Here is a 27,688-nt window from a genome sequence, read left to right as displayed (position 1 = left end):
CTGTTACAGATCCTGCCTGCTGCCTCTGTGTTTCTGCGCATTCAGATGTCATGATTAATCCTCCCTCCCCTTCATTCCCATAAATACATTTGAAAATTACTTACCAGTGATTGTGCAAGTATTTTAAGCTTTTCCTTTTGTTTGGAAGCTGCTGTTGCTATGCCATCATTTATATTACATTTTATTTAGGTGGGTGTTAGGATATGATTGGACAGTTTAATAGGCTCATCCCATTATGCACAGTGTTCTGATGGTGCATGACCTCATTTCAGTTACCTGGCAATTGCTGTACAAAAGAGAAACGTTGGCTTCCACTTGGAAGTTGAGCAGAAATACTATCTTTGATGACTCTGTGTGCTTACATAGTGCAAAGAAATACCGCGAAGGAAAGCAGTTCAGCTCAGTTTAATTACCTTTGATTACTTTTGTACTTACGGGCAGAGAACAATTTCGGTGGTCATTATTTTTATTTGCAATTAATTTTTAGATTTTATTTTTGTAAGGCGTCCAGGTGCCTTCACTCATGGAATGCTGCAAGTTGCCAATCTTGTAAAGACTTATGCCGGTGCTTAGCTAACAAATGTTAATTTAATATAATTTTAATGTTGCTATTCACAGTGACTGTTAAACAAGAATATAAGGTTTGCTTACTGTTGGTATGCCAAAATAAACCCTACAACTACTAGAACTTTGAAAACAATAGTAAGCAGGAAACTTAATTTATAGAAACTTTTTAGGTGAATTAGTTACAGATTTAATCACATACTTTTACAATATGAAAATAATTTATTATATATTAAATATTCTTTTATAGTGAATTCCAGTTGTCCTTGTATGATTTGTTGTATATGCAAAAGTCTCACATAAATTCTTCTGCAACTCAAGTGCAGTATTTGTATTTTTCATAATATGCTGTGGACTAAGTTCGCAGCCTGTATAGAAGTTGAAATGTATTTATTTCCATCCAGCAAAACTGCTTCATAAAGTTAACTGAAAAAACCCAAAAAATTCAGAGGTGGATTTAAGTTGTGACTAGTAAACAAACTAATAACCTTAAAGTGAAGTTCTTCAGTCTAATCTTAAAGCATTGCTATGCTTTTATTTTTTGGCAGAGCTTTTAGCACTCTGCTAATTTCTTCTCAGTCCAGAGGCTTTACCCCACTACCCCCATAGACACGATTCCCTGTAGGATCGAATGTTTACATCTTTCATTGGAATTATGAGTATTCATCTGTTAGAAAAAGCAGGCTCATTTTACATGGTTTTGGTAACTCAGGGATGTGTCTTTCTCTAGGAGTAGCCAGGGATTCCCTTACACTTGGGTTCATCTGGGCTGCAAGTATTCTTTAGTCATGGCAGTTGCCATTTCTGGATAAAATATTGGTGCCTGCGCTCCCAGTTCAAGGTTAGTTACTCACAAATTACATTTGTCTTGGTTTTTTAATGTCCATCCTGGGACTAATCATCTCTGAATAGGCTTCATTATCTTACACAACACTTTGATGGAGGAATTAGACCAGCTGTGAAGGAGCTGTAGTTTGGCACCCATTCCAACTCCCAATACAAACTTCTCTCCAATTTGCAATACTACTACTGCCTTTGTTTCAGTTCTTTATTTCAGTTCTAGATCCTCTTCCTCTGATGCAAGACAAGGTTAGTAAAGAGGATAGCAACAAGTTTCATCTTGTAATTCTGTAGCTTGTCGTAATTGTTCAATCAGCTTGATAAACCAGCATGTTTGTTTTTCTTTTGTTCCTCCCACCAGAGGTTGTGAACTTCTCTTTGGAACAGAGCAGGGAATGGAGCAATGAAATTCCTTGTCTGTGGGAAGACGGAATGGTACAGATTTGGCCATCATCTTGACCATATCTGTACTGTTTCTGAGAACGCTCTTAGGGATGTCTCAGTATACGTCAGCTCATCATTGGCCCTGCTGCCAGACTTCTAAGACACTTGCAGTTCTCCAACTGCATCTACTCAGTGCACAGCACACAATCTCTCATAGGCCTTTGCCAGATGGCTATAAAGGCCCTTCTGTCTTGCCTTATACCATATTCACCTGCTCTATAAGACCTTCTGTATGACCTAAAAAAAGGGGTGCTCTGCCTGATGACAATAAATCACAGTCTCGCTGTACCAGTACCTGGTAGAGGTAACCAATTTAGGGGAACAGTTAGGTGGAATATGAGAGAAGGATGAGGAGGTTCCCTCTAAAGGCATAAACAAGGAGAATGGTGAAGACAGAGACAATAGGGGCAGCAACATCATCACGGCCCTACTATCAGTATGTCTGCAGAATCAGCCAGGCAGCCACCCATCCATCCCTGCACTACCAGGGACTGCCTGCTCCTGGAGAGATGACATCCCTTGGAGATGTCCATGAAGGACAGAGGTAGTAACTAATGCACCAAGGTGATACACAACTAACAGCAACAGCTCAGCAGAAATGCAGCCCATCCAGGAACCTGAGGAATACACCAGGCCATCTGGTTCTCCTTAGTACACCTCAAGAGTGAAGCACCTTGACAGACTGGCCAAAACTGAACACAGAGAGAGGTAACATTAGCAAAATCCAGACCCAGGCTTGGTATGTAGAGGCAGATGAAAAATAAACATGACTCTCTAGCCTGTGGAAATGTTCAGATAAATACAGAAAACAATAAAGAATATTTAGGACCTGTAACCCTACTGTCTTCCAACCTTCCCCCTGAATTCAGTAAAGCATCCTTTACCACATTCTGTAACAAAAGAAATGAGAGACCTCCCACACTACAAATGAAAATAAAAAGATTCATGGAATAGTTTGGGTTGGAATGGACCTTTTAAAAATCATCTAGTCCAACCCCTCTGCTGTGGGCAGGGACATATTTCACTAGATCAGGTTGCTCAACGCCTCATCCAACCTGACTGTGAACACGTCCAATGATGGGGCATCCACAACTTCTCTGGGCAACTTGTTCCAGTGTTTCACCACCCTCATCACAAAAAATTTCTTCCTTACATCCAGTCTAAATCTACCTTCTTTGGTTTAAAACTACTACTCCTTGTCCTGTCACTACAGGCCTTGGCAAAAAGTGTCTTTTTGTCTTTCTTTCAAGCCCTCTTTATATATTGAAAGGTCACAATGAGGTCTAGAATCATAGAATTGTTTAGGTTGGAAAAGACCTTCACCATCATCAAGTCCAACTGTTAACCCAGCACTGTCATGTCCACCACTAAACCATGTCCCTGAGCAACACATCTACACCTCTTATAAATACCTCCAGGGATGGTGACTCACACACTTCCCCAGGCAGCCTGTTCCAACACTTAACAACCCTTTCGGAAAGAAAATTTTCCCAATATCCAATCTAAACCTCCCCTGGTGCAACTTAAGGCCATTTCGTCTTGTCCTATCGCTTGTTACTAGCAAGAAGAGACCGACCCCCGCATCGCTACAACCTCCTTTCAGGTAATTGTAGAGAGAGATAAGGTCTCCCCTCAGCCTCCTCTTCTCCAGGCTAAACAACCCCAGCTCCCTCAGCTGCTCCTTATCAGACTTGTTCTCCAGAGCCTTCACCAGCTTCATTGCCCTTCTTTGGACACACTCCAGCACCTCAATGTCCCTCTCTACTGAGGCAGACCAAAACTGAACACAATATTCAAGGTGCGGCCTCACCAGTGCTGAGTACAGGGGCACGATCACTTCTCTGCTCCTGCTGGCCACACTATTCCTGTTACAAGCCAGGATGCTGTTGGCTGCCTTGGCCACCTGGGCACACTGCTGGCTCATGTTCAGCTGGCTGTCGACGAACACGCCCAGCTACATTTCTGCCAGGCAGCTCTCCCCAGAGCCTCCCTCCTCCAGGCTAAACAATTCTCGGTTCTCCCAGTTCTCTTAGCCTTTCATCAGAGCAGAGATGTTCCAGCCCCCTGACCATTTTCACAGCCCTCCTCTGGACCTGCTGTAACAGGTCCATGTCTGTCTTATGATGGGGACCCCAGAGCTGGACCCCCAGAACTGGGACTCCAGGTGGAGTCTCACAGGAGTGGAGCAGAGGGGGAGACTCACCTCCCTCGACCAAGCCCAGGGCTGCAGGCTTGTACAGATCCACAAAGCTTCCCCTGCCCTGGGTATAGCTCATCAGTGCCCAAATCAAAGCCACTGCCCCAGCCTGCCTCCTGTAAAACCATTCTGTCTGTGCTCTCCAGCTTGGGACCTCACACACCTGGGGATCTCACCAGCCAAGTAACACAGCTGGTCTGGCCAACTGCAGTGCATCCACCCACACTGCAGTTTAACGCCAAATACAACTAGGGCCACAGCTGGAGGCTGCACAGTCCTCCCCACGTGCCATAGATTTGTAGCATCACCTACAAACCGCCTACTTAGGCTGCTGAGGGAGTGTTTTACATTAATCATACAGGTACTACAGCTCTTGCTTCAGCATTTTCCTTTCAAGAAGCTTTTGTCTTTAGCATGCTGGAAGATGATGCACACGCCAGCATGGTATGCCTCCTACGACTCTATCTTCTGGCAAAGGTGCTGCTTCTGCTGAGTGGCCTGTCTTAACCTTGACCTTCAGTCCACAGCAATTACACAGAAGCTGGATACCACAGACAAGTCAGTCTCAGAAGCACTGACCAACATCATCTAACCAGGCAGCGAACAGTCTGGGTTGGGAGCTTGTGAAAAGCCATTTGCTTTGAAGGTCAGGCTGCAATGCAGTGCAGGAAACCATGTTTTGCAAGGGTGGCCTGTGGTTAAGTCACAAGCCACATGTTCAGCTCTACCAAGAGTAAAATTCAGGTATAGGCTGAATATTCATTCACCCTTCCACTTCTCATGTAGCCAGTACCTTGAAATAAGGCCCCTTACTCTGTTCTAGGGACCATACTCCTGTGTCTCCCCCTCCTTTCCCCAGCCTGACATTGGGCTAGAGACAGGCATGGACATTCAGTAGTGCATGTGCCAGGCTGGTAGTGACAGACTGGTACCCTATAGCAGTAGGTAACTACCTAGAAGCCAAAAAGCCCAATGCCAAGGAGTAGCACTTTTTATCTGGTGAAGAACCAATTGCATCTGCATGCGGGTTGAAACAAGTCATAGATGAGTACGAATGGCATGTGCATCCCTCTCACCATGATGCTGAGACATTTCTCAAGCTTTCCAAGAGGTTCTTTCCCCATACCCAGCTGCACAACTGGTGCAATCTTCAGTTGTGTTGGAAATAACATGGATAGAGAACTTAACCTCTGGGAGGATAATATAGCTTTAAAGCTTGGCATTTATAAGTATGCTATGGTTGTGAATGTATGCAAGTCATAATTTACAGTTACAAAACCAGATTCCATTGCCCCTGCAAGCTTTATCCTTCTGCCTCTCCTGCCAGAACTGATAGTGCAGCTGAACACAATGCCTACACCAACCATGAACCTGCTCACATCAAGGAGGATGTTCCACACAGAAAGGCTCTTACTGGGAAAAGGCAGGGTGAACAAAGTAAAGGTAAGTTAGGAGCATCAGGTGCTCCAGTCTTCCGTTCTGCTTCTCGTCCTCCTCCTCTTTTCTGTTAATCAATGTATAAATAATAGAGCAATAGCACATGGGAGCTATTTCCTTTCAGCTTTGTTCTCCTACTTGAGTACAGGAGTACACAGTCTCTACACACTATCTCAATTTAATCTTGCCCCTTTCCTTCTTCTCTTCACACGTCCTTGCTGCCTCTTCATAAATGAAGGAGAGCAGGACCTCCTGTGCTGAGGGGCATGGAAAGAGAAAAGAGGAACCTTTGCAATAGCAGGGTTAGGGAGCAGTAAGGTTCCTGCTTAATGTCTCTTCTCAGCTCTTGCCACATTGAAACTTATCACAGAAACCTCAGAGAACCGGGTGCCTGCTGTTTTCTGTGACGTGTCAGCACCCTTTCATACTCCGGTCTCAAACACTTGTACCACACACCTCTTATTCCAGGTCTCAGGCTGGTGGGAACCCAGCATCACTGGTACTGAGGAAACAGAGAAAATGGAACAAGGGAACATCTACCATCCAGAAGTACTTCAGATTTTGACTATGTCAAAAGCTAAAGTTGTCATTGCCATTTTAAGTCCTTAAGAATAGACCCTCGTTTTCAAGCCCCCCCTTTTATGGATGGTCTTGAAATTCCTTCCCATCTCAGTTCTAGATGACAGGGCATGAGTTGGACTTGAACTCTCAACATACTTCCAGGGACAAAAATAAGATAACAAACCCCCAAATTTTGAAGGACTGATAATGTTGCCTTCAGATTGCATGAACAAAAGGTTTCTTTAATCAGAAAAAACCCAGATTAATAGACTTTTCTGCCACAAGGCCAGGTGCAAAAGGACTGGTGATCAATTAATCTATCAATGCGTGTCAGTGTCTTAAGTTCTACTTTCCTTTTGAGAATCAGTTCAGATTTACATCATGTGAAATGCACTGTTTTACCGCACTCAACATGCATGAAAAAGTCTAAAATACTATATATTTAAGCCTTTAGTTTGTCTTTAGCTTTTGTTTTCAGAAGGAAAGGACAGTGGGAGTTGATATGTGTAGAAGTTTCATGCAATGTGACAAAGCTGATGGCACTGAAGTCAATATTGAGATTCCCTTTACAGTTATTACTATGTTCAGTGGCCCCTAGGGTCCTATTTAGGAATATGGACTGCATTATTCAAGGCACCAGATAAACACGTATCAATAAAAATTTGTCTCATCTTGGGTTTAGTATAAGAAATGGAAACAAGTGAACAAGCACTTTCTGCATGAATTAATAACCTATCTTTTTACCTTTCTACTCTAAAGGACTAGGATTTGATTAACAGCATACTGTTTCCTCAGCACCCTTCTTATTACTTTGTTTTAGAGTTAATGTTCTATGCCACACAGCTGGACCTCAATATGAATGATTCAGATACTTGCTTTGACTCCACACAGCAAGAAAAGCTGACGTAACAGCCACAGGATGCAGGGACTACTCTTTTCCTTGTGCCCTCTGATGACAACTCTAAAGTCTGTAAGATAAAAGCAGGCATCCAGTGTTCTTTGCTTACCATCTTAGCTAACAAGGTAAGCTAATATTTACTGAGGATGGAATGGCAATTTTGTTCCTTTATGAATAATTTGCTAAATTTGATCTATGCTTGGTCCAGCAACAAGTCATCCTCCATGGGATACTGGAAGCAATTCTGGCAAACAGGTTTCTTTACCTAAGAAGTACTGGGGCTGTTAGAGCTACACTGATATCCAAAACAAGTACCGAAAATGCAGAAACGCCTTGAATTAAAGTCAGCTGGTAACCTCCAGATAACCCTTTCAGGCTCTGCAAGTGCAGACAACAGCATGCAGTAAAGTGGAAAATTATGCTCTAAATTAGACATGCAGAGTTATCACTGAGTCATGGCAGCATACAGTTAGACAGACTCTGAGACTGGGTATGCACTGAACTAATTATGCTTAGTTCAATGAGGCAACGGAAAGGTGCTGTATGTAGATACATTATCTTAACAGGTTCATGGTATTTAAAGGCAATTTAGTATGCTTAGTACCTCTAACCTGGAATATGATGTACAGTCCCATAGCAAATAGCTCTCCAGCAAATTCACTGTGACTTTGTTTATTTGGGCCAAAATTCCCAAGAAAGATCACTATTTCTGAAACATTTGCCCCAGGTTTGCCAAAGTCTCACCACAGGCTTTTAGTACTTCTTGTAAACGGAAGAACTTGCTTTGCAAATCTAAACCTGGGTAAATTTGCATAGTATTATCAGATTACACATACACAAAAGAAATACAAGTCCCCACAAAACAGGCTGCATTTCAGAAATCAGGATATCACTTATAATATTTAATTAAAACAAGTTTGATTGAAATACATTTGCAGTCAACTTTCAGTTCATAAAGCTTTTAGTTCAACTGATTGGGTTTTTTTGGTCCTTGTAAAGGGTAAAGGTGCTTTCCTTCCAAAATAAAATCTAGATCCAAGAGTAGCCACAATAACTCTAAATAAAAGCAGAAGTCTTTTTAGTCTGAGTTCGTGGATGCTTGGTCCTAAAAATCCTTACTTCTTAAATAATGCACTTCTAATGTTGCAAAAACCAATTAAGGTAGTAATTTTGCTGTTTTACTCAGTCTTTCGTTGAAGATTATTTTTTTCTGGTTGAAAGAAGTATTTTTCAAGAGCGTTGACCAGTTCATCTAGTTCCTTCTTCAGCTGCTCAACATCACTGAGAAACAAAATCCACACAAATACAGAAAACAGTGTCACAGTGGAGAAGCTAAAAAAAGCACATTTTCAGTCTGAGGAATTTTTAAGTCTGTTGCACTGTTTTAGACAAACATCTTCTATTATCACTAAAAGTATATACGCTTGATTTCCTATGGTAATGCACTGATGTTTGCTTCCAGCTGATGTGCATGAATGCACTTACAATTATGGGGAAACATAAACCCACAATATAATCTAAAATCAAACAGCCAATTTGAGTTCACATCTTCTATTACTAAATGTATGTGATGGGAAATGTAACTTTTATACTTGTATTAGTATTTTCAGATTAATTTTCATCTATAAGAAAGCATTATTGTCATGATGTAAGTTAATTCCTTATTTTTAAGACCATATGATTTTCAAGGCTATCAGTCAAGGATATAACTACTAAACATAAAAGGGTTTAAAATATATTAGTACACTTTATCGTTATGTAAGTTTAAAACAACTATGAATGTAAAGAGAGTTAATATATCTCCTATCATTTAAGACAGAATGTTTTTCTTGATATTGTTTTTACTGAATGTGAAACCAAGTTCAAAGGAATTTCAGTGACAAGAATGTGTCAACAGATTTTGCAGAATTGAAGCTTTATGCAAATAAATTTGCTAAAATAATGACTGTAGTAATATTATTTGATCATGGAGAGCCCCTTCCCCGCTAAAACAATACCAAAAAGCCACACAGCCCCTATTACACCGAATTTACTGCTGTGACAATACCTGTTTCCAGGAGGTGCACAAAGTTCAGAATAGTATTTGATCTTTGGTTCTGTCCCACTGGTTCTTATCGTGGCCACTCCTCCATTAGCAAAAGTGAACGTTATCATTTGGCTACTTTTACTAGTGGGAAGTATCTAGAAATAGTAAGAATAATTTTTTAGAAGTTTGGAAAGTGACTATATATAATGAATTCAAGACAAAACCCATGACTTTATGTCATATAATATAACTAAAGTAACATTTAACATTAAGCTTTGTTCCATTTTCTTCATCGTTGTGGTCTTGAGACCACAACAGGCAGATGACAGCCTTACCCTCAGTCTAGAATCTGGTAGCAGTACATTACTGCTAGGTAGCTCGTTTCAACCCTAGTCAACATTTTTACTGGAAATAGAAATTGCCCTGTGATGGCATTTCCCATGAGGAAAAGAAAAATGGATTGGGGAAAACTAAAGAATGCAGAGCCACAACTCAGTGGACAATTTAACTTACACTTACAAGATAATGCAAGATTGCTGTGGCAAGTTAGTGACATCCTCCTACCTCCCTTTACAGACTCATCTTGGAGAGAAAAAAACACCACAAAACCAAATAAACCTTCCCCCCTCCCCCAACCTTCATTCCTTCCCACCAAGGCAAAACAATCATCCCCAATCTAACTTACTTTAAGACTCAGAACGTAACATAATATTTAGAGTGTTTCTCCATAGAATTTTTATATATGTGTGTATACATACTTCTATGATTTATATATAATTTTAAATATATACTTACAGCCTTTTGATCTGGCTGGCTGCTGTCATACCCAGTAGTTAGATCCCTTATTCCAGAAACTTTAAATCTACCGCAAGATTTTGGATATATGTTTTTTCCATCAAAATTTCTAAGGTTGTCAAAAAGCTGTTGAATAACTTTAGGATCATGGCAGATGAAATATGAAGCTTTGGTAATATGTAAGCCATATCTGTGAAGAGACAATATTAATGAATCGAAGAAGCAATGTTATTCTTAGAGCTGTATACCATACACATTATACAGCCGCCTATAAAGGAAGAATCTATACTCATGCTCACCCAACTATAGCATCAGTTCACCCCCTTACAATTTTAAAAAGACCTCAACAGCTTAATTGTCCTTTAAAGAAACTTCTGTGCAGACACCTTTTCCTTGTAATGACTGAAAATGAGAAAGTTCACTGCTAAACCAGAAGAAAAAAAGATGTCATCATTGCCTTGAAGAGATCTAACCACCACAGGAAGAGAACGGACTACATCTAAATAACTCCCTTCACTGGATGCCAGCTGACCTTTCCTAAGTAAAACAAATTCCAGACTGTTTTTTTCCAATCACACTGCAGAAGCTGCTCTCCCATTAAAGTGTTTCTACTACACCAAACCATTCTGAACATTGTCTCTTTACCTTATCTGTTTGCTGCCAGGTAACCTGCATCAAAGACAAATGACCAGCTAACACTGACTTTTCAAAACAGCATGTTGTTGAAAAGCATACAAGTCTGGACTGGCTCTTACTAAAGAATTATAACACTTTATGTGTTATCCTTGATGCCAGGGAAAATCTGAAGGGCATAATCTTTCGTTAGTACTAGGATGCTCATGTCAGAAACCTAAAAGGTTCCTTAAATAGGGTCATGTTTATACCAAAATGGACATCTTGAAGGTCAAGAGTTGTTAAATCAGTCTTGAGAATCCAGCAAGGGAATTTACAAAACCTATCCTATACTTGAAAGAAGTGATGAGCCTGCTAGGACTGTGTCCTTTTCCTGATCTGCATTTGCTTCTTTGAGAAGCAAATGCTTCTATACCTCCAAAATACAGAGTAGAATTTCTTCTGCTTCAACTGCAACTTACAAGGCAACTCTGATGAAGAATAAATAGTACTAAGGAGTAGAAAACTGCAACTCTATACTAGCCACAAGCAAACAAAAACCAAGCACACAAAAAACGTGTCCGCAAAAAGAAACAAGAACCCAGCCCCTCCAGTTCTAGTTACCAAGCATCAATTTAATAAGGCAGATTCGTATCCTTCCCTTCGTATCTGTTTCTGAGGGCAACCTGAAGCAGGTGTTTACTGAATGAGTATTTAAAAAAAAAGTGTGAGCCAGGGAATGATAATTCTTTAAATATCCGCTTCCAGCTACCAAGTCACAAGTTACGAAGGGAATTCTCATATCAGATGCTATATTTGCAGCATTAGACATGAATTCTTCTTCCATGCATTTATATTACTGTTTACTTCTGCCATGTACAATAAATACTGATAAATTCCACGATTTATGCAGTGTGTTAGCCAGTCTTTTCCACTTGATTCCTTCATAAAGAGTGAGTGAAACAAGCATTGCTAGTGCTGCATGCAAATGGGAGATCTGAGGATTGGAAAATAAGAAGCACCAAAGCTGGAGTTTTCCCATCCGTCTTTGCAGGTTCCACCACTCCTTTGCTAGTGCCTATGAAACATGAAGAGGTGGAGAGCATCTGCCAGCCTGTGCTGCTCCCTCCTTTAAAACAAAAAACCCAAAACCCCCACAAAAAAACACTCCCTGCCCCATGAAATCCAATAGCCATCTTTGCTATTGATTTCTGTAGGTCTTTGAACGTGTTAAATAAGAATGAAAGAGAAGTTGTGCCTCATATTAAAAGCTCCCAGAGGGGTACCCAGCTGTATATAGTCAACAGTTATGGCCAATGTCACAACACTTCTGCATAATCAGCTCAAATCTCAGTATTCAGGAGCCGGAAGAACAACCAATTGACTATCCATCAAAAAAAGACAGTAATATAATAAGAAGCCTAACTTTAGAGCCAACTAGAATTTATTTAATCACAAGTAGCCCTGCAAGCATTACAGAAGCAAAGGTGGTTTCTGTGAGTAGCATAAATACACCAGAGCTACTTAGACCCATTCTGCCATCAACATTTTTGTGCATCTGGCACTTCTAAGCAGCAACAGTCATTACGATCTCTACAACACAGCAATACTGCTGGCCAAAACCCAGGCCAGTCTTCTGTAAAAGGACCGAAGAGCAGAACTTCCCCAAAAGGGAGAAACCTTTTAGACAAGCAAACAAAAATATCTCAAAAATCTCATTAACTAATAGGGAATTAGTAGGGTAATATTATTATTTTTTAAATATATTAAAACAACACAAAATGAAGTAATGAATATTATCTGTTAATAGTACAATAAGCCAATTTTTATTTCTTCATACACTATATGTTGCTATTGAGTCCCCATTAACCCTGGTATGTGGAATAGAGAAAATCTGGAAGTTAAACAATTATACTCAAACTCACTCATCATAGACAGCTTTCAGCTGCTGAGACAAAGACAAGTTCCTGGTTGCCAGAAAGCTAGCCATCTCCGCAGTTATAACAGCAGCGCTGACACCATCTTTGTCTAGCACAGCAGGACAGCACATATACCCTAAACAAAGAAAATTATATAGATTTGATATATTTTAATGAGAAAATAAGATAAATTGGGGGGGGGCAATCTTTTAAAGGAGAAATGCACATTACCATAGTACAGACATTTTAGAGTTAAACCAAAATTGGATTAGTTTTATCTTCTAATCAGTGTTAATTTTGATAAGCAAAGAATTTAATGGAATTTCAAGACAGAAACAGATTTTTATCATATCGGTGCCAGATGCTTCTGAGTACTTTTGGAGCGCTCGTGAACAAGAAATGCCACCCTGCAGGAACAGTGCAAGCATAGCACTTTGTCTCAGATGTGATTACCCTTACATGGTAGCATATGGTAACACTGATAATTATCTGTGAAATTAGTCACATTTTTTTCTGGTTTTCAGGTACCGAGATATTCACAAAATCGCATTACAGCTTTACAATTTCCTTCTCATGAATTCATAGCTTTTATTCATAGCCTTCCAGATTACAAGTATAATTTGGGGGAGTTTTCACTTTATTTTATTCACATTTAAACTTAGCTTAAAACTGTCAGCTAAACATACTCAACGAAGTCTGAAAAACGTTTGTCTGGGTTTTTTAAATAGCTTGTGCAGAATTTGCGGTCTAAGTCTACATAGCTGTGCTACTGAAGATAATATGCACCTAGCTTACATCATCATGCTCTGTGCTAAACAGAAATACAAAGGATTAAAACTAGTAATATCAATCAACCCAACAGATTATATTGATTTCTCACTGGAAATACACCCATTGCGTTGAGGGCACCTTTACATTGCCATTTTTTGCGACAGTCCTACTTTTGCTATTTTACAGGATACTAGAACATAATATTCTATTTCTTACCTATAGCCTCCTCAAATGCAAAAAGAACAGCTTTTCCCTGGTCCATGAGCTGTTTGGCACGGTTTCCCATCCACTTGAAACCTGTCAGTGTTTCCTACAACAGTGAGGAGAAAAAAGGCATTAAAAATAAAAGCAATGTTTTACAAAGACATGACACTGTGCAGGTAAGCAAATGAAAGAACATGGATTAACATGTAACAGCTTACCTCAAAGTGAAAACCTTCCTTTAGCGCAATTGCCCTCAGGATTTTGGAAGAAACTGTGCTAGATAACATGTAGACATCTTTAATGGCACAAGTATCCTTATTGTGATTTTTCCAGCAAGTGAAGATCCACCAGCCTAAAAGAGCTCCCAGCTCATTTCCAGAAAACACTTTCCATTCACCACTGGATGGGGGGGAGAAAAAAAAGAAAGTATATGAATTTAAAGGAAAATATTGGGGGGGAAAAGATCTACTGGTTCTTCCACACATGAATACTAACAAATAAAATCACTGCATCTGAGTTCCAAGTAACAGTAACAAGATATCATGTGTTTGTTAAGAACAAACAAAAAGATTCCTCCCCCAAAGAATTCTGAAGTAGTTACCTTCCTCCTGCGTCATACATACCAGCTTTTGAGTTTATCCAAAGATGAAACAGGGATATTTCCAGCATATTTTAAGTAAAGTAAAAATATTCAGCAGACAAATTATAAAATCAATGATTAAGACAAGCACACAAACACAAAAATACAATTCTCAAGTGATTAGCATTTTTAGTTGACTCGGTGACAAACACCTTTTATGTAATCACAAATACACCAATTGGTCATTGAGGAAGATTGGAAAAAATCTCAAACAGGTGAAAAAAGATTAACATTAATGTGCTGCTAGAACAAGAAAAATTGAAGGAAAAAGGGAAATACAGATGTGAAAATTGCCCAAAAATTCCCAGTCACAAAGGGGACAAAGACACTGCCAAACTGACAGAAATCACGACCTACAGAAACAGTACCTGTTGTGAAAGAGAAGCAGACTCAGTCTCCTGCTTTTATTGTTGCCAACAGGCACAAAGCAATGCACAGCGACAACTTAGCGTAAGAGCGCTGAGAGAGTGTGCTCTAGCAGGAGTTTCTGTCAAAGAAGAAGTACAGATACTGTAGAAGCCTATATTAATATTCAATTAGTGCATGAACAGCTACAGCAGAAGTCTGAGAGGAGGACGCAGGACTGAAAATTAGGAGCTAACTAAGACTGGCTGAAAAATTAGCGAAGAGGAAGCAGAACAAGAGCACCACGCTCTCAATGGTGATAAATACAATAAACTAACACCCCCTCTTCAAATCTCTGATAGCGGTAAGCTTTTAGACAAAAAACATGAGTGATTTTGCATTCTTGTTTTCACCCATCATAACTAGCACGAACTAAAGCTTTTTATGTTTTTTCCTCAGCGCTGAATTGCCAACTGAGGCTGGCACAGGGCAAAAACATGAAAATAAGGATATTCCAGCTAACACTGCCAAAGATACAGGGCAGTATGCAGATTAGCCTATTATTCTTCTAAAGGCAGAGAAACCTCCTGAGTTCATGCTGTGAGGATAACAAGTTAAAAAAAGCCCCAAAACCCAAATAAACAACTACCACCTTTGAAGCGGCTCCAAGACCAAAAGAGGTTACCTGGTGAGCAAAATGGATATTTGCACTGTGTCCTTTTACTGGGTTTTTGGAATTTGCATAACTGATTCAGGTTCAAATACTTGTATCATCTACAGTCACTGAGGTCCTCTAGCAGGTGCCCATCTCTTGGTTACCAAGATTTTATATCCCTCTTCTGGCGCTCATGCACAGGGAATTAATTTAGGCTATTTCTGCTCCTGATCCAAGCAGCAGATTTTTGTTCTGTTTGTCTCTTAGCTGAAAACCTTGTAGTATAATTTGATTAAAGAGTTATGTTTCTAACTGATTAGTTTCTGCTTCATCAAGGTAGGTAAAAAAGAAACACCACTATTCGTAGACATGACACCAAGTGCGGTACTCCAGCTTATTTGTGTTCATCAAATATAACCAGAATACATAAATACAAACAATTGTAGAAGTACAGGATATCAGGGGGCATGAAATAAGGGGACGGCAGTATTGGGTCAGAACTATAGGTTACACATTCCATACGTATGAAAAATTCATGAGAAGCCCCTGTTTGAGCAAGTTTACCTTTTGTGATCCCATTCTTTGACAGGAAATACATAGATAAATAACGCAGGTCCTTAAAGGAGAGAGTACAAATGACTACGCTGAGAAGTACCAAACACTGACAAAGCTTAAGGTGAAATGCAGGTAGATAACGTTATGCATAGAAGTGGGGAACTGAGCGAGAGAGGCCCGAATCATCTAATGATTAGTAAAATGTCTGGTCTAACAGTATTTGAGAAAGAAGGAACTCATGGTAAAGAACAGGGATGCTCCCTATTCCTGAGATTATCAGGGAACTATAAAGGTTCTCCTGAATATTCAAGTCATTATTTAATAAACACAGTATGAAAGAATGTTAATCAGTCTTCTGTGAAAAGTTTCTAACTGAAAACCTACCTTTAAAAATGTATAGCACAATCACAACAATTCACATGCTTCTGTGTATGCCTCAGGTACAGCAAGTGTCAAGTATTTTTTCAGGTTTCTGTATTGTGCCTAATATTAATCATTATTTCATTTACTGCCCCCACTGTGGTCTGCTTTGTACAGTCCCCTCACGATTCTATGTGGTTTTGGTCCAAAAATGACTACTGTGACTATTCTATCTTCCTCTGCAACATAGATTGCAAGAATCCCCCCAAACGAGCCTTGTCTTTAAGTAAAATTGTAAATGGTTTGCATTTTATTACCATACCTCTCCTGTTTCTCTGCCACTGCAAGTCGATCAGCATCCGGATCATTTGCTAAAATGATTTTTGCCCCATCTTTTTCAGCCAAAGCAAAAGACAATGTCTGGAAAAGTGGTAAGCAAGACCAGATAAGTGTTAATACTCCCAAATAATATTTTCACTGTCTTTATCGGTTTTAATTAATTTCCACAATTTATTTAATCTCAAACACCCCAAATCATGATGTGTCTCTACAAAAAGTAACAACGCAATAACAGTAACGAAGCGTAGCAGAAATGCTAACCACCTGTCATGACTTCCCCTGCTCCCTCCCAGTGTCATATTGGAACAGTTTAGTCCTTTTATTTCTGATGTAAGTTGTAGAAACTTTCCAAAATGAACTGTGAAGATTTTTTAAATACTATTTTATTTTTAAAAAGGAACTGTACCACTTTGTTCTATGTGCAGATGCTTCCCATTCTGTTAAGAGCGCAGCACAAAGTAGTTTAAAGCAATAGCTAATTATTATTTGACTGGTTCAAAAAGAGTTATAAATTTCAGTGAAAGGATACCAGCTCAGCTAACTCTTCACTAAACGTAAGGCTATGAAAACACACAAAATAGACCTTCAACCAGTATTTGTAGCCATGACTACTGGCAGAAAGCAAACACTGTTTAGAAGACATTGCAACTATTAAAAAAGCATCTGTTTACCAGAACACCTTTGCCTTCTTCAGGATTTGGATACTTCACTGTGGGAAATTCTGGATCAGGATCCTTCTGCTCCGGAACGGCAACAGGAGGGCTAAGGTCAAATGCCTTGAAGGCCAGCTGCACAAATTTATGACCTACGCCGTGCACAGAAGTATGAACAAATTTCAGGTTTGTTTCCTTGTTTATATTCCTGAAATAGAACAGATCAACGGTAAACTTGGACATGGAATAATATTCTGCACAAAACTGACTACTTCAGAAACAGATATGACTCAGTATTCCACACCACTGTTAAAATTTTAAATTAAATGAGGCCATATTTTTAAAGTAATGGCTTGAAAATTGACTTAGCCTCACTTTTCAGCAATCTGAGTCACTCTTGGTATGTGCAAATCATTGGAATAAGAAATATAGTGCACTCTATGGACCCCAAAGGAGGCGAGTGGAAAATAAATACAACTAACTAATAAGACTCTTCATCCCCCCAATCTGGCATTTAAACCAGCTCCAAAGACTGTGAACACAGTGAACCAACAGCAGCGTCCTCATTTGAGCACACTCGTTTTTATGAAGTACATTACTGAAAGTACAGACCATATCTAAAGGCATACAAACTCCCAAGGAGACATTTAACCCTTCTTCTGAAAAAGCAGCATAATGTCTCACATGGCCCCAACTTCCTACTAATTCTGACTTCATTTTTAGCAAGAGAAAGAACATGGTTACTGGTGGTTAAAATTTTGGTGTAAATAAGCAGATCTAACAGGTTGCTGCTCATCTAATCCATAAACCGATTCTACTCAAATCACAAAGAGAAACATCACTTGATTTTGTTAAGTTTTTACCAAGCAAGTGACAGGAATAGGCTCGTGCAAGGTGCCCAAGGCCACCAGGAGCCCACGCAAGGCTAGAACGACAGAGCAAGACCTCCTTCTTCCAGAACTGGCTTAGCAACCTGGTTCACCTTCTCTCTTAGAAGCCCATTTTAAGGCTGTTGGGCTGTCAGTGTCAGCTCGCCCCCAGCTGCAGAAGATAACGCCAGTCTCGCTGTGGCATTTGGTTGATGTGTGGTCATGCGAATACAGGGAGATGATATAATCAGAAACTAATTGCTCGCTTTGCCAGGTTAGACTTCTGCCAGACCAGCTTTATGAACTGGCTTACTGCATCACCACACAGCTGCCAGTACATCCACAACAGATGACAAGAAGGCACAGAGAGAATTGGATCATGGCTGCCCTGACTTCCATCAATTTAAACTGCCCTGCTGATGTACTCGATGCAAAAATCCCATATTCTTAATGGAGTTAAGATCAGTTACCTGTGAAAGCACTGTTTCTGTATATCTTTGAAATACTCCTTATTGACCGTGGCATATGGATCATGAAGTAGCAGGCTGCTGTCAATTAGTTTGTCATCCCAAGCCTGAGGCCATGGCTCTTGGTTCTCCTCAATAGCCTGAGAAATTCCTTTGTCATGAGGGGAAATGATCTGAGCTCCATTTTCCCAGTAAACCTAAATAATAAATGGGCAAAATGAGTATTTGGTCATTAATATTGTAGGATAGCTTTGGTGTTTTTTTTGTTGGCTAATGTGCACTACATTTGTTAGAGTATTACAGTAAATTAAGCTTGAGTACACCCAGAGTATTCCCATTTGTATTCTCAGTGTTTCCTCTCACATGCCATTTTTTCCTGTAAAAAAAGCTGTTTTATTTTATCAGAAGATACCAAAATCCACAATGAAACACAAAACAAGACCCAGCTCATTTACTGAGAAGGTTCAGGCATCAGCCTGTCTGCCAGCCTTGGCATTGATAACTTGCTCATGCTATTCCATATACTTTCTTACAGATTTTTAGGTATAATCATTATATATAGAAGAATTCTTAAAAGGAAAAAAGTTTGCAAAAGTCAAACACATTCACCACCCAAAAGAATTAAGGAGAAAGGCACAAAAACTGTTGCCACAACAGCAAACAAATTCAGCTAAGTTTCAAGATGTTCATTATTTGTAGTCTGCTCCTTTTTGTTGATTGTTTACACATCCAGGAAGAGGTGTACGTACTATGTTTTACTTTTTGACAGTTCCTTCTACTGATGGTTTACATACCACAAGTTTAAGGAAAGACCCCTAACAGCATATTGGCCATGTACATATGTAGTCCAAATAACAAAACATTAAGGAAAACCTGAAGTTCATTGAAAAAGTAATTGATAAAACATCCAAATAAGCTATCAAGATCAATACATGAAACATTAAAAAAAGCAATTTTAACCAGACATAAAGTTCTGGAGAGAGAACAAGAAATCATCCCTGCTAATGCCTTGTTTTTCTATTAAGAAAATAAAGAAGGTCTCCCAACATCCATTTTTATATTTTGGAAGGAGTCTGTGTATGATTAGTCCAGCTATGGGATGATTGGTAGACAGGCAGCTCAGCCATGTCTTTTTCAGTGGAAAGCAGATTCCTGTCATAGAAAAAAAGTCACACTGATAACTGTGTCACTTAGCAAAAGAAAAGTATACTGAAAGAAATTAATGGAGTTTATTAAAAACATTTTGTACAAGCAACTCATTAGATTTCACATATTTTTAATCCTCTGGGTCTGCAAAACTAAAGAGATCTTTTTAAATCATGAATTGGGGAAATGATTAATGCTTTTGAAAAAAGGTCAGTTAATATTTTGAAGTGTTCTAAAACATGCAATGGTATTACTTATCTTCCTGCATTTTAGAGTGAAGTTTTTAATTATCTTATTAGTATAACATGCTATTAGCTTTAAATACATACATCTAGAAAAGGTCAAACTATCAATTAATTTGGTCTACAGCATGATAGGAACTATACACAATAGTATTACTGTTTTTCTCTACATTGGAAAAAAGTGTTTGAAAAAAGCCAGAAAATAGATCACATAGGAATACCTTGTAACCGTTATCTTGTTTTGGATTATGGGAAGCCGTAATCATAATTCCAGCACAAAGCTTCAGATGAGTTACTGTGTATGGCTGTAACAAGAGAAAGTTATCTGAAGTGGAATGTGCAAAATATTACATATTATTTATTCTCATGCATATGCAATACTTCCATACTGATGAATGAAAAGAAAGCCAGGACGCAGTTCCTACAGGCTAACTCTCTAAAGCTACGTAGAAGTACGTAGAAGTAACTCTCAGAAGCTACGTAGTCCTTGCTCCACTAGACCCCATGTGGCACCTTTTCTTGGGCATTTTCCTGTTTCAGATTCTTTGTGGATCTCTAGAGTAGTGTTTTTATAGACGGAAACCCAATAGATGTGTTGCCTACTGTAGAATGACTTGAGATACCTGAGGTCTTTAAGTGTGCAAAGTCTGTTGGGGTAATAACAGAAGTCTGCATAGTGTAGGGAATTGTAACTGGAGCAGTCTCATCCATATTATCTCTTGAGAGCAGGAGCAACTACCACCATCATTGTTCGGAAGACAATTGTTTTGGAGAGAGCTTTTATAAATTAGTCGAAAACAGATGGAGTGAATTAAAAATAAAGCATTCTTTGTGACCACAGGTCCAGTTCAAGTTTACTCCTGTCTCTTTATTTAATAGCAAATGCAATCAACTGCAGTTCTTGCACCACTGCTTTAAGCTGCACTATGAAGAATTTGACCCTAAATCTACCAAAATTTCTATTAGTACAAGAATGCTACACACAAAGTCTTCATCCTGCTATGTTCTGTTTGCTGCACTCACTGGAGCAACTGGTATCGGGAGATAAAAGCAGTTTAGTGCAAAGGTTGGGGTTTTCTTTATTGCTTTAGAGCACTGACACCTAGCGAGCCGATGGTCAAAATGTGGACACATTCAACAACTCTCCAGCATAACATCACTGCACTCCCAGCAACCTGCTACTTAAAAAGGCTACTTTGGATTGAATACCCAAAACAGAAAAAAAAAATTTTGAAAACTCAACCAAACCAACCAACAAATCACAAAACTAAACATATGTGTGTGTGTGTCAGATTTCAGACTCCACAGCAATCTAGAAACAACGAGATGTGTTCTACAAGAACTCTGCCTGAAAGCAGGAATGAACAGAAACACATCCCACTGTCACTGATACTCCACTAAGCTCCTTCCTTCTCTTGCTGTGGATTTTGTAAACTAAATATAGCCAAATAAGCATAAGACTAGCTGCAGGTAGAACTTAAAAGGTTAAAAGTGGTTTGTCTGGTTTTTGTTAATGTAAGTAATGCAAGATAACTGACAGAATTTGTGTGTATATAAAAAGATATAATAGAGAAACCTACCACAAAAGGAGTTGGTGTTATATCAGAGAACAGATAAACTGGAACTCCCTGACTGATGAAGGTATTAGCAGCAAGTCTTGCAAACCTAAACAGGAAGAAAAGATGCCCAAGAAATATATTCATTTTCTAACCAATTAGTTTCCTAGAATTCAGAGCTCCTCCCACCCCCAACTCCAATTAAAAAAAAAAAATCCAACCCTGCCCCCCCCCCCCCCAAAAAAAAAACCCAAAACAACCCCAAATTGTTATACAGACCCATTTTAAATGTCTTCCCTCACTATTCCCAACAGACACAGCACAGCATGGCTCTAAGAAGTGCTCTGGCATGAACAGAATATAAAACTACTATAAATCCCTCACTTTAATTCACTCCACAGAAAAAGAAAACACTGTTGAAGCAGATATAAAACCATGATGGATCACACAAGACACCTACAAAATACTTAGAACCTTAAAAGTACCTTTTGCTACTACCTCCGCTGGGAAGATGGGCACGAGCATCAAAACCAATCACTACTCCTCTCTTTTTCAGGTCGCTGAAATTCTTCTCAAGGTATCTGCAAAATCCCTGAAGACAACAAGAAATCCATCTCTTTAGCCCAATCTTAATATTTAATTTATCATTGCATTAAGATAATTGCTAAGACATTGACATCTTAGAAAGGCGAGAGCACATGACATCTCACTGAACTGGTCTGGGATTCAGTTTGTCTAAGGATGACTAAACACTAGGAAATATCAGAAACCTTCAAATCAATACAATGAAGGTGAATGTCATTTAAGTACTTTTCCGAATATCAGAACCAACTCCAGAAAGAAACAGTTAACATGATTAGTCTGAATTGCAGATTTTGAGAAGTGATTTAGCTGTGTTAGGTCTCTGATGAGAAAGAGAACAACTGGCCAATATTTCAGGTTTTTTACTGAAATGTCTCATTTTTTTCAACTGAATCTCACCCTTAATAATAGCACCTGTTTATGACATGATACACCACCACTCCTAGCTTAGTATCTTAAGGTTTTGCGTTTTTTTAAGCTCTCCCCAAACAGATGCACTTTAGGGCCTATATGCGTATATACAGCTCCACTGCATTTATGTAAATTTACGTCCAACATACTCAAGGCCTAGCCAAACGCTGGCTACCTTTGGGGATTTCTGTAATTGTTACACCAGGACTAACTGATCCACTTAAGCTTAACTGTAGCTGTTTAGAAATTTAGTTGCCAATCAAATATGGAAAATAACTTATTTTAATAGCTTAATAGCTTCTCTCTGCTTGTTTTCAGAGATCAGCACTCAGCTAATAATTATCATTTAAATAACTTCTGAAAACTGGAGGTTCGGTAAAAATCTTCTACCTCCATAGAATACTCATTTGCTTGTCATAAATGAGGCTCTTCTGTTTGTATATACAACCAGTTAAGTGAGATAAATTGCTGAACACAGTACCTGGGTTGTCTGGATAATAGTCAAGTCATTCATGTGGGAAATCCCTGCCCCCATGGCAGCCCTGAGCCCTGCTGTGCCAAACTCCATCCGTGAGCCAAAGTACTTCTGCAGTTCTCCGGCATTGCCTTCAGCAACAAGCTGCTTCACTATTGCAGAAGTTTTTGGATTCTGTAAATACAAAATTTAGATATTCCAGAAAAGGTTTTGTTTGTTTATTTAATACCCTTAAGCTTCTTACCAGAACTGACTGACTTTCCCACTCTCTGTATTGGGTTACTTCAGTATCAAACATCACATACCACTTCAAGAACACCAGAACTCCTGCTACATCTTCCCAATTTTAAGTCAGTACAATCTCAAGTATTATGTATTTTAGATTTATCTCCTTAAATGAACATGCTGCTTGACAGCAGTGCATACATCATATTTTGGGAAGTGAAAAGATTTCCAAGATGTCTATTTTAATATTTTCTTTGTTTAAAAACAAAAACAAACAAAAAAAGCACCTTTACAGTTCAGAGAATTTTTATAATCACAAGAACTACTCTAAACATATAAGAAAGTAAATTAAGCTGATGATTAAGAAGTATTTGTTACTTCCATAGCACTATAAGTAGAGCTTAAAAAAAATAATCATAACCTTGTCCCAAAACTGGCTAGCACCAGAGGCAGCAGCAAAACTAAGCAGACTGGTCAGAAGATAAATATGACAATTTGCAATATATTTGCAGGTAATGCCTGTAAAAATAAGCACAACCCTCACAATGGAAGCTTAGCAAGTACAGCTGAATTCTTAAATAAAATGACCATGCCGAGCAGTGACAGAAAGGCTGCATCAGACTGCTTGCAAGCAGTGAGGAGTTTCTAAGTCTCACTGCTTTTCTTGGTGTACTTTGACTCTTTATTGTTCTCAGCTCTGTTTCCAGGCATAGGAACTAGTAAAGTCCTGTATAACCCAACATCTCAGTCTTAATAACATGGGATTTGTGAAGTTTAGTATTTGATTTCTTGAAAACTGACGAGCCAACTGGACAGATGGCACACTCCAGCAACTAGGCAACAAGGTTGTGTGGAGAGGCGGCACACTCCGCAGATTAGTCACTGCGTGATTACACACATTTTACACAGGAGTACAAAGATTATAATTTCCAAGTGGGCATAAGCTTTGATTCCTGGTCAACCAAATGACCTCATGAAAGCCACACACTTCACTATTTCTTGGATGACCTACATATGCTTACAGCAAGGGAAGTCATATCATCCTAGGCAAAAAAAAGAATATTTTTTTTTCTGCAGCTCCAGGAAATGCTGCAGAAGATGCACAGTAGTAGGCACATGAGTGAGCTTGCACGCAAAGGTGTAAGCATTCTGGAAACCAAACTGAGATCAGGGTCTGGATGCCTGAATCATTGATCTGTGCACCTGCTGCTGCAGGACAAGCACCATAGTTTAAACAAACACTCAAAAAGCTAAAAAGCCTTTGGTGCTAATGAGCAAACTACATAATGCAGAATAAGTTGGACTCATTAAAGAAAAAAAAAAAATCAGGTTTCCTGGGTGCAGGAAGCAATTAGGTACCCCTGAATTACTGATTTCCAGTTTAAGAATTACCAGTTTACCAGTCCAAGAACATTGTAACTGACACTTCCTTGTAGGAGGCTCGATGTAATTCTGTATTACTATAGGGTAATTATATTCTATAATTATAAGAATAAATATAATTCTATGTTCTTAGAGAATAATATAGGTCAGCATAACTATTCTGAGTTTAGGCTGTCTAAAAGTTGACTTGAACTTTTTGCTGCCATGTCAGACCTATGCCTTGTAGGTAAAGCCTGAACGTCACTGTTTGCATCAGCCTTTGTACAGTGCCTGGTCACCTTTTTGACCCCACATGAGCTCTGCACACAGGAGCTGTCTCTTACCACTGAAACAGGCGTCTCTTTAGGCAGATGCTGCACACATTTGTACAGACGCTGGACAGACTAGAAGCTGCAATGCCAACACGGAAGGGCAGCTTGACACTACAATCATACTACCGCTCTCACAACCAAGGAGATTTTTGTTTGTTATTGTGTTAATTTCCCAGGTTTGGTATCTACTGTGAAACTACAGGGATCCTCCAGTTTTTCAGGTCTGGCTAAATGGTCATACTTATCCAGGTGGCTGCCTGAATCTTGGAGTTTTAGTCCAATTGCTAGAGTTTCAGACCCATTTCAGACCACCCCACCCCACCACTAAAAAGTAATGGTAAAAGCCAAGCCCAAGTTTGTTTTATGTAACAGCAGAACTTTTCCAGAATTACTCTTAAAATTGTTTATGGCTATACTCTCCTAAAAATCTGCCTTTTTTTTTCTTATTTACTCTACAGATGACTGTTCCAATTTTGTTTCCATTTTAGGAATGTTTTGATGCCATTGTATACAGCTAAGGAAAAAACCTGAACTTTTTTTAAGCAGAAGAAAAAGCCAAACCCCAAACCTCACCACATCTCTACTAAAGAAGGACCCAACTGTATCTGAAGAACGAAGTGTTGGTTTTGTCCTTCCTCATTGGTTCTCTCAGGTTACAATTTTTCTACTCTCAAAGAAAACTGAATGTGAATATGACAACACTGATTTCTGCGAATACAGTGGCAGAGGTTTTAATACAGAGTTAATATCCAGTAGCGCAATTTGCTTAAACATCACCTGGTAACCCTTGAGTTATTTACCTTAAACCTATACTACAGGAAGGCCCCAAAGAAGTTTCATCAGTGCAGGAATCCCCACAAGGTTTTAGAGTAAGGGGACAGCAACTGACTAAACAGGCTTTATTTTTAACAAAACCAGAAGCTACCTTCTATCCATAATTTTATGACTGATAATAGAAAGAATGAAAAATATGATACTACTGTAATAAATACAGTGACAAAATAGCCTGGTAACGAGCTTGGTAATTGTCCTCTAGGTTGAAACTTCCTGTTAAGGCAGCAGGACTGTCTTCAGCCGTAAGGGTTTGCTCTTGCAAACTCTTGTTTTGTAAGAAACATGCAGCTTATCATCATTAAATATTAACCTATGTCTACACATCAAAAAGGAATTTTTTTTTTTTAGTATCAGTGTAAATGGACAAGGGTTATATCGGATTCTTCTGTTCCTTTTTTGAGCAATCAGCAATGGGTATTGCACACCAGTCAATTTTTACTGAGTCAGAGATGCAACCGTTAACGAAGAGCTAACCTTTTAAAGGTTGTAGGGGATGCTGCATTAGATTTCAAGAGGGTTTCACTAATTCATTATTTGGAATAACCAGTTGAAAATGAAATGATTACACAGAAGATAGGAACACAACTAACATTAGTCAAGGAAGTTATAGAAATAAAAGGCCCTTTAAAACCAGATCATTTTCTCAAAACTAATTACACTGGGGGGGGGGGGGGGGGGAAGACACAAAAGCTTATTGTCATTTGATGTAATACACCAGCATTTCTGCAAAAAGGGCTGGTTTGGCACTGCATTATCATTAATAAAACCAGAGCTGGCTAACTGACCAATTGACCAGTTGAATGATCTTCAATAAAAAATCACAACAAACTTGAGGTACTTCTAATGATGCCCTTTAAACCCTGGAAATAATACTAGAAAAAAAGAATTATTCTACATTTTCTTTGATAATCTTTAAATAAGCTGAAGACTCCTTACCAAAACAGATGTAGGTTGCACAAAACGTAGAGAGCATTGTACAACGCCCAGCCCAGGGCAGTCACTGAAGTGACCGAAGCAGGGCGATGGCCAGTGTGTTCCAATACAGCTGAACTAACAGATTTCATGTATAGGGACAAAAAATATAGGGACAAAAAAATGCAAACCACATACACCAAATACAGGCCTGCATCTCGGTGGGAACTGCAGCAGCAAGCAGCTACATAAGCATTTCCAAAATACCCTTATGGCACGACATTTCTTTAGACATGGAATATAGAAATACACAGAAGATTTTACTTCCGCGTATAATGCTGTCAAGACCAAGACTGAAGACACAAAGATAAGATGTTTAAGCACCTTAACAGGAAGGGGGAAAAGTGTGCTAAAGTGTTCCTAAGCAATAGCAGGAAAAGGGAGAAAAACCATGAAACCAGACAATATTGAAGATTCAGGAGTTATTTTATTAACAGTGAGGGTCACTAAGCACTGGGCGACACCACCAGGAAAAGAGGAGGGAGTCTGCATTTCCCAGGGGTCTGGAAGCAAGCCCACGTCTTTTAGAAAGAATATTTTCATAAACAAAAATATGGGGGTACTTGGAGGTTTTTTAACACTGCGAGACGGCCGCCACAGCAACGTATTCTTGCCTTTAATAATTTAAGTCTATCAACTGCCACTACACACAGAAAAGGTTAGGAACAATACAGGTCCTTTCTAAAAAGAAATTCAGTATTGCTGAAAAGTGAAGATACTTAGAGGCCAATCAGACAGGTTCTTAATTAGAGGGGGGGCTGCTACGACATGACATCAGTGCCGAAGGGACAGCGGCGGGAGGGCACCCCCTTTCTCAGAGGACTTTGGGAGCGGAGAGGAAGGACCCAACAAGTGCCTTCACCGCACTAAGCACGACTTAAAAGCCAAGACCCGTCCCCGGCCGCTTGACACTTCCCAGAGCTGCGCCCGCACCGCGCCCCTGCCCAAATCCCTGCGTGAGCAGGCGGCCGCTCCCGCCGCGGCCCCCGCCGCCCCGCGGGGATGGAGGGCGGGCCCGGGGGGCCCTGCTGGCCCCGCCGCCCCTCACCTTATCCCACAGCAACCACTGCTCGCCCGCCCGGCGGAGCGTGGCATCCCCGCCGGAGCTCCGCGCTGCCATGCCGCCTCGATCCTCGCCGCCGCCTCGGTCGTCGCCGCTGCCGCTGCCGCCGCCGCCGCCGCCGCCCCGCTCCTTCCCTCTTCCGGAGCGCGGCCGCTCCGCGCCGCTCCGCTCCGCCCGCCGGGGCCGTGCGGAGCCGCCCACCTCCGCCCCGCCCCGCCCCGCCCGCCCGGCCAGCCCCGGGCCGGGGTCAGGGTCAGGGTTAGGGCCGGCGCCAGGGCCGTGCCGGGGCCGCCCCACCTCCGTCCCGCCCGCCGGGGCCGCGGCCTGGCAGCTGGGG

At 40.0% G+C, this 27,688-nt stretch overlaps 1 protein-coding gene across 1 annotated transcript; it reads right to left on the bottom strand.

Moving 5' to 3' along the window:
- Nucleotides 1–7,822: 7,822 nt before the first annotated feature.
- PGM2 (phosphoglucomutase 2) lies at nucleotides 7,823–27,550 on the bottom strand. The gene is made up of 14 exons (XM_064449278.1): nucleotides 27,337–27,550; nucleotides 22,570–22,737; nucleotides 21,581–21,687; nucleotides 21,120–21,204; nucleotides 19,761–19,844; nucleotides 18,155–18,348; nucleotides 16,834–17,023; nucleotides 16,146–16,243; nucleotides 13,487–13,667; nucleotides 13,281–13,374; nucleotides 12,300–12,429; nucleotides 9,763–9,952; nucleotides 8,989–9,122; nucleotides 7,823–8,222 (listed from the first exon to the last, which is right to left on the bottom strand). Exons 1-14 carry the CDS (start codon nucleotides 27,406–27,408, stop codon nucleotides 8,120–8,122), a joined length of 1,830 nt encoding a protein of 609 aa, XP_064305348.1. The 5' UTR covers nucleotides 27,409–27,550; the 3' UTR covers nucleotides 7,823–8,119.
- Nucleotides 27,551–27,688: the final 138 nt, after the last annotated feature.

The sequence above is a fragment of the Phalacrocorax carbo genome, chromosome 4, assembly GCF_963921805.1.
Source record: "Phalacrocorax carbo chromosome 4, bPhaCar2.1, whole genome shotgun sequence".
Taxonomy (NCBI): domain Eukaryota; kingdom Metazoa; phylum Chordata; class Aves; order Suliformes; family Phalacrocoracidae; genus Phalacrocorax; species Phalacrocorax carbo.
The sequence above is the reverse complement of the archived record's forward strand: the minus strand, read 5'-3'. Positions and strand labels throughout refer to the sequence as shown.

Excerpts from the sequence above, each read along its gene's own strand:
- PGM2 (XM_064449278.1), bottom strand. The coding sequence starts at position 27,408 with ATGGCAGCGCGGAGCTCCGGCGGGGATGCCACGCTCCGCCGGGCGGGC. Across the intron at positions 19,845-21,119 it reads TAACACCAACTCCTTTTGTG|CCATACACAGTAACTCATCT; the intron begins GTAGGTTTCTCT and ends CTCTTGTTACAG. Across the intron at positions 9,953-12,299 it reads CTGAAAGCTGTCTATGATGA|ATATGGCTTACATATTACCA; the intron begins GTGAGTTTGAGT and ends GTCTCTTCACAG.